We start from the raw sequence: 10,713 nt of genomic DNA, 5'->3' as shown, positions 1-10,713 counted from the left end.
TACTCCCATTATTTTTTCCTTCGCCAATCGGATGAAAGGGAGGTAAAAAGGAGAAAAAAAGAAAGAAAATGCTCTCTGACCCTCTCCATCACTCTTGATTCAATATCTCTCTCCATTTGGATCCACAGCCATGGCTTTTCCTTCTAGAAGAAGAAGAAGAAGCTGCTCTCTTCACGCAATCCTCTTTAGCTTCTTGTTTCTGATTGGTCTCTCATTCGCCGAGGAAGCTTCTCACGACGGCGATTCCCCCAAATTTCCCGGCTGCGATCATCCTTACAATTTGGTTCCTATTATCAATTTTCTTTCGCATTTTCCGATTCTCTGTGTTGAATTTATTTTTTCTTACCCAGGATTTTGAAATGTTGCAGGTCAAGGTTAAGAACTGGGCTAATGGTGTTGAAGGCGAAACTTTTGCTGGAATAACTGCTAGATTTGGGGCTTTTCTGCCAAAAGAGGAGAATAATAGTTACAGATTGACGGCTGTTTTCTCTAATCCATTAAATGGCTGTTCGCCTTCTTCTTCCAAGGTTCTTACTACTCTTTCTCTGGCTTATGTGTCCTTTATCTCGCTTTTGATTGAGCTTATCTTATCTAACTACTTCCAACGAAATGTACTTGGCGTCAAAAAGGTTTTGTATGATGAAAGTATGAGCGGTTTGTGTGTTGTCATAGTTTCGTCGAATTATCTTCCTCAATAAATTGTGAAGGATGGTATGATTTTTTTTTTTTGTGTTCTGTAGCTATCTGGTTCTATTGCCATGGCAGTGCGCGGTGGTTGTGACTTCACAAAGAAGGCTGAAGTTGCACAGTCTGGAGGGGCAGCAGCGCTGTTGGTGATAAATGACAAAGAAGGTTGTAATTTATTAAGTTGTTGGAATGCTGGGGAGTTGGTAATTTATCCTCTTCCTTTTGAAGTGATTGTCATTTTTGTTTCCTGTCTGTATTTGAATTTATTCTTGTAGAGCTTGCTGAGATGGGTTGTGAAAAGGGCACTTCTGCTCAAGATATTTCAATCCCTGTTGTTTTGATTCCAAAGTCAGGAGGTCAATCTCTGAACAAATCTATTGTGGATGGACAGAAAGGTGAGCATTGATTTTTTACAGTTTTGTCGTTCTTTGCCATGATTGTGTTAAATATGCCTTTGTCTTTCACTATTACACATTCAGAAGAAGCCACGATTCTCTGTGCTGCATGTAGGTATGAGTTAGATAGGAAAGTGAAGTGATGGGTGAAGATCACTAATCAGGTAGAAAAAGATGGAATAAAGGATGTCTTGTTTAGGCCTTGCATGAGTACTATAATAATGTTTATTTCTTCTATATATAATGTCAATGATTGCACGGAAGCATAATCAATAAATTGAATCAAGCATGAGAGCACACAAGTTTTAGCTTTTTTGTACCCTTCAAATCTGAATATCAACTTGCAGTCTCTCTCTCTCTTCCTCCATCACCAGGCCCACACTCATCACAGACAGAATGTGTATTACTACTAATTGTTTATATGGATTTCATATTTCAGTTGAGCTTCTGTTCTATGCACCTGCTCGTCCTCCAGTGGATTTGTCAGTGATATTTCTGTGGATTATGGCTGTCGGAACAGTTGTCTGTGCTTCAGTTTGGTCTGAGATAGCTGCTTCAGAGGAGACCAATGAGCGGTATAATGAATTGTCACCAAAGGTTAATGTGCACTCTTATTTTCTTCAAGTATGCCCTCAAGTTGCTGGCATTTTTCTTCCTGCTTTTTTGTTTCTCTTCTCTCTTTTTTTCTCCCTGTCTTTGTGTTGTTGAGTTTTTAGCTATACAGACATCATTACAAGAATAACTTATAGCGGTTAATCGACCTGTAACTAGTGTGACTAGGAAAGCCTTTGTTTATCAGGTGAGAATAAATGGTTGTGATAGACATTTGGACTCTATATATTCCCGCCCAGAGTGTTTTTTTTTTTTAATTCAGATCAATTCATGTTAAATTCTTCTGTCATCCAGGATGAATAAGCATTGTGAATCACATTTCAGGGGATCTGCTATTGAATTGAAGTTGTATTTGCCAATCATTCTTGATTTCTAGAATTTCTTATATTTTTTTACTTCAAACTACTTTATACATATCAATTTGTTTTTCTTATTCTTTTGAGACACTATGATAATGAGCTGTAAGATAGTGTTTACCCATTGAAATTCACTTTCAAATGCATATGGATAATTCATCTGAACAAGTAACTAGGATTTGTCGAATGAATGGACTTTCAAGATGTCTTTCATCTTTTCGTTTATGCTTGTCAGTTATGCTTCCATAAAAAATATCATTTGTCAGCAACAACGCAATGAGTATACTTTGACTCAATGGATCCAAAAAAGAAGGAAAGCATAAGAGATGCTTCCAGAAAAAAAAGAACCTATTGTTCTGTTGTTGAATTGAACTTTACTGGATGAAATGGGAATCACTCTATGTAACATCCTATTTTAGTTTCCAATCACATCTATTCTGTTCCACTTGTGCAAAGAAGAACACCTGCCTCTCTGTATGCCATATTTATCTGTGGAACCAATTTTCTCAATCTCCCTATTTGCTGAACCAAATTTTTTTTCAGGTGTAAGCTAAGTTCTCCTTTCTTAGCACACTCATTTTTTGTGCCCTATGCACAGTGTTAGCTGGCTTTCGCTGCAAATGGTATCCCAAACAGTTCTAGCCTGGCATTATTGCTGGTCAAGAACTTGGGAAATGAAATTATAAGACTTTTTTAGTTACTTAATTTTTTGCACTTTCTATTTGAGTCTTTCAACTTTAATTTTCATTTTTCTTTTTCAGTATTTGAATTATTTTAAAGTTTCCAACCAGGTACAATATTCTGCACACATTCTTTGACCACAATCATGTCAGTTGGATTAGACACTGAGGGTTATTATGGAACAACGCATTTGATTATAAACTTTTACATAGTTTAGATGCTTGACCAGGATAAATTGAAATTGAAAGGCTCAACTACAAATTGCAAAAATGTTGACAGCACTGGTATCAGACATACTTCTCAAAACTTTGCTGAACACCTTAGATACTTGTAACAATTCACCTACGACTTCAATGAGAGATGGTTATTTCCACCTCCTGTTTCAAAATCTTCATGAACGTTAACTTGCCCTTTGTTATTGTTATGTTCTTGATCTCCTTTACATGTCTGGACACACACGCATGCATGTGTGTGAGTATGTTTTGATGTATATTCCTTTTTGTTTTCTTTTTTAAATTCTCCAGTTATTGTTTAGTTATGCTCGGCTGAGCAGTATTTGAATATTCTTTCCTTACTTTGGCTAGGAAACTTCCAACGCATCAGCATTCAAAGATGACACTGAGAAAGAGGTCATTGATATTAATGTGAAGAGTGCAATTGTTTTTGTGATAACAGCTTCTGCATTTCTGTTGCTACTCTACTTCTTCATGTCAAGCTGGTTTGTCTGGCTGCTGATTGTACTCTTCTGTATTGGTGGTATTGAGGTACAAATTTATCGTTTGGGGAATTTCTAGTATTAAAGTGTTGAACAAGTACTTATATTTGATGGGCTCTAACTGAAAAATCCAAGAAGCTGTAATTTTTACCTACTGTTTGGGTGTGGTACATTTTTTAAAAGAATAATAGACATAAACACATGATATGGTGTTTCTGAAGCTGTACATGGTCAGTTTAACTCCTTGCATCATACTTCCACTTCTCCACCCATAGTTTAAAGACACACAATTGCTTTTTCCATTTTCTTGGCACATTTATTTTGTTACCTTATTTTTGAAATGTATATATCTTCTCTTTTGGGATTCTAGACGCTTAGCTGACATGTGGGCAATGCATATTATACTGCAATGGACACATATAACTTGTACATTTTCATTGTAGAAACCCTGGTTTGTCTACCAGAACTAAGTTACCTATTATTTATACATTAGATTTAAAAAAGTGGCTGGAAAGAAGAATGGACTCTGTAGGCTTACCGACTTAGCATTGTAATAGCCCGGCAGGATCTTCACCAAGTTTTGTTAAAGCCAAGAATTTCATTTGTATTGTGCTTTGCTTGATAGGCTCATTAGTGATGTGGGCTCTGTCCATTGAAGTGTTTCTTTCTGTACCTTGTGTCACCTCCCCTTTCTTAAGTTTTGGGCCTTTTTCTGTCTGGATTGGGTAAAGTAGATATGATGGGACATCTTTACACAAGCATATTGGGCAGTTTGTAAAGCAAACAGGTTCTGGCCACCATGATATTTTAATAACACAAACTGGTATGTTAATAATCCTTCATAACCATCATCAGGTGTTCCTTTAGGAGTGAGTTTTGGCCTTCTTAAACAGTCTATTACATTTGAATATCAAGTTAGGCTCTTTAACAAGTCTGCAAGCCTGTCCTAAAGGAGCTGATGACAGAGAAGACCACATGTTCATGTCTATCTACATTTCTGCATGCATGTGGAGGGAAAATGGAAAAATGGTGTCAAGTCCTTTTCCCTTCTTAATCTTAATCATAAGATGCATACAAACTCACTTAAAGCCATTTATTCTACTCATATTTAGCAGATACATAATGAGGCACTTCTTTAGCAGATATACAATGGGATTGGAGCGCTTTATTATCTTAAACTAGGTGTTTCTTTTTGCTATCTGGGAGGATGGTGTACCTTTTAATTATTCTTTTCCTAATTTTGTTAATAAAACATCTTTTTTTTTGGGGTATTAAAAATGATCTCTACACATTTTTTTACATTTAATTTTTGACAGCATCTTTAACGAGTGGCAACAAATTCTGCTTCATGCTTATTCAAGTATTTTCTTTTTCCTCAGGGGATGCATAATTGCATAACAACAGTGATTTTAAGGTATACTGACAATTATTTTCTTGCACTGCTCATCTTGTGAACTAGTGGCTTTTATGTTATCCTTTACATTCATATAACTCATTATTTTTTTATATATTTTGAGCAGAATATGCAGAAACTGTGGGCGGAAGAAACTAAATTTACCTCTTTTTGGAGAAACTTCTCTTTTCTCACTTCTTGTATTAATCTGCTGTGTGGTATTTGCCATTGTGTGGGCTATAAATCGACAGGCATCATATTCATGGGCTGGACAAGATATTCTTGTAAGTTTCATTTATTAATACATGCAAACAAGTTTAGTTTATTGACCCGTTGTTATTATATGGAAATAACTTCAGTTGTTAAGTTTGACTAAGCTCCTAGAAAGACTATCAAGTCTTGTTGTGCAAGTTGCAGCTGCATATCTGGTTGAGGTACCTGGTCTATACTGTGGATTATTTATATCCACAATTAAATATGTAGAAATCATTTCTGTCCATTTTCGTTGCATAAAGAATGTGCAGAAGTTTTTGTTCAGGACTATGCTTATTATGTTATGGTTTTCAATATTTCTTTCCTGAGTATGTAAACAAAATGATGTGGAGTTTAGATCTTACTCTTAATTTTCAACAGAGTTGATTAAGAATCTGTTGTTGTTTGCTTTTTTATTACTGTAAACAGACAGGATCTTGCCCAGAAATCTTGAAGCCACTGTATTTCATGGCTTCGGGCTGTGTTAGGCATCTTACTACCAGAATGTGCTGAAAGGAAAAATAAAAGAACCCATATACACTTAATGCTTAGTATCTAGTGGTTTGGTGCTATATATTCTATACATGACCTGTTGAAGCTGTTTGTACGTTGTCTGGATTATGTCTACCTTCCTGCTCTTCACTAAATAATGACTTTCTTGATTTCAGGGCATTTGCTTGATGATAACTGTCTTGCAGGTGGCTCGATTACCTAATATCAAGGTACCTAAGCTCATATTTTGTCATGCATTCCTGATGTTACCTTTGTTCCTATCTGATATGTCTATGGTGACTCAGGTTGCTACAGTACTTCTTTGTTGCGCATTTGTTTATGACATCTTTTGGGTCTTTCTGTCACCGATAATATTCCATCAGAGTGTCATGATTGCGGTAAGCATTAATGTTACATATTCTACACTTTTGTTTTTGTTCAAACTCGCACTGCATTGCTTGCTTTTAGGTTAAGCATGGAAACTTTACATCATTGAAAAAGATTAATAAGTTGTGGTTATTATACTGCTTAAAAATATTTTTGATGGAAATACGAAAATGTAAAGTGTTGAGACCAAATGCAGGCAAGTCTTTGTTTGTAGAGCCAACATAAGAAGATGGAGAGTATAAAAATTCAGCAGCTGTGAATTTCTTATTCAAAGTTTAGGGGCACAAAAAGTGTCATAAGATTTTTAGAAGTAGAGATGCAATGTGTGAGGGTGGTCGTTTAATCCACTGTTATTTGTGTTATACATGAAAGGAAGAAAATATGGATGAAATGATACACATAGAATCAAAGTCTGGTTGAATTGAGAAACAGAACTAGAAGCCTAAAGTCTGTTAGGCTGATGAGTTCTACGAGACTGTGTCTATGTCTGCCCTGCTTGATAGCAGTGAGTGTTAGGCAGTGGAGAAGCACCATGTCTTTGTAATTGGTGTCACTAAGATGAAAATATCAAGTGATAAAAGAAAAGACTAGATAAGAATGAGCCCTTTTGTTAAAATTGGAGGTGGCCTTGATCTTGTAAAGGAAGAGTTGGGGAAGGACTGTTTGAGATGGTTTGGCCATTTTACAACATAGCATGGAAGAGTGCTTGGGTTGTAGTTAAATGTCCTTAAGAGAAGGAAAAAGGTAGATGTAAAATGACTTCACTTGAAAAGGTGAAAATTGATTAGATGCTGTATTAGCTTAGAAATTATGTGACCTTAAACATGACTAAATGGAGATAAAATGCCCTGTTGATTTGAGTTTTAGTTTAATTGAGTTGAGTTGTACTTTGTGGAGAAGAAAAATCTTGGTATTATCATTCTTGATAGGCCTATCAACATGAAAGGAATTACGGGAATTGTAATCTGCCTATCAAATTTTGCTTAAGCCGTGAGATTGAAAAAGCAAGAGTGTACTGGCATGAACAACAGCAGCATGCTTGAGAAGCTGGAATTGAAATTGGAAATTAAAATTTTGATTTGGGCAAAGGAATAGCAAATAAGAATACGATCTACAGATTTTTGTTTCTTCAGTTGATTGATGTATCCTGTATACTGCTGATGATTTATTTTTCTTGGTGAAAAATTATTAACAGATATTTAGATGATTTACCAGAGACTATTCTGATCACCTTCAAATTGTAACAATGTTCATTTCATGCAGTCTCCAGAGATCTGATAATACTCTAGTAACAAATGTGCTCTTTGTGCCTCTTATGACTGATATATTAGGTTGACGTGTAGTTTCTTTCAAAGTAGTTACTGCAGCTAGGTGGTGTTGTGTGTGTGTTTGCGGATTAACATCTTGGTGATGAGGTTAGTTTGTTTGGTGAATTCATAAGCTAATGTTTGCTACTAAGGTATCTGCCCTTGGAAAGCACAACCCTTTGTATTTTCTTTTCTGTCACCCCTACGTTTGCCCTCCTTATCCTTTCCTTTCCTGTTTTTTCTGATCATCTGTTTTAGAACTCAGTTGCAGAATTCTCCATTCCTCTCCCTTCTTTTCTTCAAGTTCTTCACATAGTTGTCTAAAATTCTTACGCTGCATCCATTTTTCTACCTTCACTTCCTTTTTCTTGGAGTTGCCAGTGCCTAAATGCTATGGAATGTAAGAGAGACTGCTGTTGCCCTGTGTGTCATATTTTCTCCTGCTCAGCTGTTTCTTTTGGTTAATAGGTTTTTGAATTTCTCATACTGGTTCTTTTTCAGTCCATAACATGTGAAAGGTCCATGGGAGTACCTATCAGTACAGCATCTAATGTGACTTATTATAGACAAGTTAAGAGAGTAGAAATGAAGACCGGTGAATACAGCACCCCTCTAGTCAATACAGCATATTTGATACCCATAGACATTAATTGAAGAATCCCTTTTGATTCTGTAAAAATGCTACTTGTCAATACAGCATCCTAGATACATGAAGACAGTCATTAAAGAAGCACTTCTGATTCTGAAAAAATATTACAAATTTTATTTCAGTTCTGTGCCATTTGCTCTTTGGTCTTCTATTTTTTTCTGTGCCATTTGCTCTTTGGTCTTCTATTTAAAAAAAAAATTAAACATTGACAAATACATCTGCCTTCACAGTAGAATTTTTGGAGAACTCTGATGGGACATAAATGGGTGGATTTGGTAGAATTTATTAGTGATGGAACTTTGTATTAAGTTATCTTCTCTTTCTTTAGGTTGCTCGAGGTGACAACAGTGGCGGGGAAACTATTCCAATGCTTTTAAGAATTCCTCGATTTGCTGACGAGTGGGGTGGTTATGACATGATTGGATTTGGTGACATTCTTTTTCCTGGCTTGCTTGTATCATTTGCTTTCAGGTAGTGTCCTAACTTCAAATCAGCTTACTTCTGTAGATACAATCCTCACTGAGTGGAAACAAGCAAAATTGTGTATTAGCACAAAATATACAGTAGTGAAAAGGCATGCAATCCTCTCATAAAATATATGGATAGATTTATTAGACATCTATAGGAAATCTTTTTTTTCATCTTCTATACAGACTGTTAAGTTCTATTTAATTCTTCTAATATCTCTATTCCTTCGATTCCTGATGCTGAAAGAGATTGATTTTTGACATCTGGACAGCAATTTGTTAGAAGACAAAAAATTTGGCAGGGATCCTTATCAAAATATGTGACCAGAGAGGTGTACCATTTTTAGCAAGGCGTTGTATGATTGTCATTTGAGGCCTTGTAGGTCTTGTGTCATGCAGAGTAACGGGGCCTTGTAGGTCTTGTGTCATGCAGAGTAATGGGAAAAAAAAAAAAAAACATGTATAGAGTATTAATATTTTTTGTTACAGACATTCTCTATGGTAATTTATGATTTTGCTCTCTTATGTTTCAATTTTTTCTGTTGTCTCAGATACGACAAAGCAAACAAGAAGGGTATAGCAAAGGGATATTTTCTTTGGTTAACAATTGGCTATGGAGTTGGTGAGCATTCTTGCAGAACATTCTTTGATATTAATTCAGTTGCACTTTTGGCAGACACTTTCTATGCATTGTTATTTTGATCAATGAAAGCACTACAGAACAGGGTAACCTTTCCCCTTTTTGTTTTTTGTCCCTATCTTTTATTATTCCAAATACAAATTAGGTTTTAATCATAGGTGTTTTAGGATGTCACCAAGTGACTTGCTAGCCAAGTTAGTTGATACCTTGGTGTATAATTATTAGCTTACCAATTTAATAGTGCTAGTCAAAATTCACACCCCAGTATTTTGCCGCTAGAAGTTTCCTGTGAGTGCTGAGTTTCCAGATTCAGATTTCAGTCCTATGTCCAAATCAGGTCTTTGCAGCAATGCCAAGCACCCGAAGTCTTTGATATTTAAGCACTGACATACAGAGTGTTTTCTGTATCTGCAAATGATTGTAGAAATTGCCACTGAAATCCATAACCCTGTAAACAATACTGTAATTATGTCATTTGTTTTTAATATTGAAGTCAAGTGGTTGGGGTGGACAAGATATTTATGTCTCTTTCTTGACACTGATTTTCCTATTTCAGGTCTTTTCCTCACGTACCTGGGCTTATATCTAATGGATGGGCATGGTCAACCTGCGCTCCTCTACCTAGTTCCTTGCACTCTAGGTAATTGGATGACTGCATTTTCATTCTGGACAGATTTATCATGGTTTGCTATTCAAAATAACCTTCTTGTGTGCTCATCGTAAGATTCTGCCCCTGTTCACTTTGGTATCAGGACTTTGTATCCTATTGGGTCTAGTGCGAGGAGAGCTGAAGGACCTCTGGAATTATAGCTCTGAAGATACAGAGCTGAAGGACCTCTGGAATTATAGCTCGGAAGATACTTCATCAAGGGCTTCATCTGGCTTGGCCTGAAGCCAAACGCAAGGGAAATTACACTTTAAACACCTGAATTGTGCCATAAAGTAGCCCACTCCATACAATTCTTGCTAATAGCAATCTCAGGTTAATATGGTGAAAATGGATACACTAGTACAAGCGGCTGAACGTCACACTGCATTTTTCCTTGACATATTCGATTGTAACAAATTCTTGTGTGTGTGATCCTACATTTGTTGCAAGTCATAGTATATTGTGACATGTATGATGGAGAAAATCGTCGTTTAATTTGTTTTCCTGGAGTCTTATTCCCGTTTGGAGCCATCAAGATGTTGTTCAAACCGTTGTGCTGTACTTGGGAAGAAATGGAAGGGGTGGAGTGGTCGTGTTAAAAAAATAAAAAAAGCTAGCTCATTTGTAATTTTCTAATTAGATAATCTGATATAACATGTCCAAGTTGAGGTTTACATAATGGGGTTTTAAGATTTAAAAAATTAATTGAGATACGTGATTTGAATATTTACAGTTAACAAAAAAAATAATTACAAAAAAATGTTAATGTTGAATAATGTTGATAGTACAAATGATAATAAGTAAAAAAATTAACATCGGTTATAGGATAGGTGATAGGATAGGAGAGGGTAGGTGATAGGATAGGAGAAGGTAGGATATTTTAATCTTAATTGGTTTGATTTAATTTTTATATTATATCTTTATATTCAATAGTTTGTGAGTTAGATATTTATTTTTATTTTATTTAAAATTATTTTGATTTCAAAGGTTTTGTTAGAGGGGAGGGTTTTTTTTTTTTGCTAGAAAAAAGA

General features: G+C 35.7%; 1 protein-coding gene across 3 annotated transcripts; it reads left to right on the top strand.

Annotated features, from left to right (window-relative positions):
• Positions 1-10,185, top strand: LOC105138416 (signal peptide peptidase-like 3). 3 transcript variants are annotated; one of them, XM_011044478.1, is made up of 15 exons: positions 1-283; positions 369-527; positions 741-852; positions 963-1,082; positions 1,522-1,706; positions 3,316-3,495; positions 4,826-4,860; positions 4,967-5,123; positions 5,760-5,813; positions 5,889-5,981; positions 8,255-8,397; positions 8,945-9,015; positions 9,590-9,673; positions 9,786-9,855; positions 9,892-10,185. In XM_011044478.1, the coding sequence occupies exons 1-15, from the start codon at positions 131-133 to the stop codon at positions 9,923-9,925; spliced, it is 1,650 nt and encodes a 549-aa protein (XP_011042780.1). In that variant the 5' UTR covers positions 1-130; the 3' UTR covers positions 9,926-10,185. The 3 variants fall into 3 exon arrangements, with proteins under 3 accessions (XP_011042780.1, XP_011042778.1, XP_011042779.1); XM_011044476.1 differs by having other exon boundaries at positions 9,786-10,185; XM_011044477.1 differs by having other exon boundaries at positions 1,522-1,679; positions 9,786-10,184.
• Positions 10,186-10,713: the final 528 nt, after the last annotated feature.

Source organism: Populus euphratica, unplaced genomic scaffold (assembly GCF_000495115.2).
Source record: "Populus euphratica unplaced genomic scaffold, PopEup_1.0 scaffold102.1, whole genome shotgun sequence".
NCBI classification, from domain to species: Eukaryota; Viridiplantae; Streptophyta; class Magnoliopsida; order Malpighiales; family Salicaceae; genus Populus; species Populus euphratica.
This window is presented reverse-complemented; position numbering and strand designations above follow the sequence as displayed.

Coding starts and splice junctions, on each gene's coding strand:
- LOC105138416 (XM_011044476.1), top strand. CDS start 131: ATGGCTTTTCCTTCTAGAAGAAGAAGAAGAAGCTGCTCTCTTCACGCA. Junction 8,398..8,944: donor CTTGTATCATTTGCTTTCAG/GTAGTGTCCTAA, acceptor CTGTTGTCTCAG/ATACGACAAAGCAAACAAGA. Junction 9,016..9,589: donor AACAATTGGCTATGGAGTTG/GTGAGCATTCTT, acceptor TTCCTATTTCAG/GTCTTTTCCTCACGTACCTG.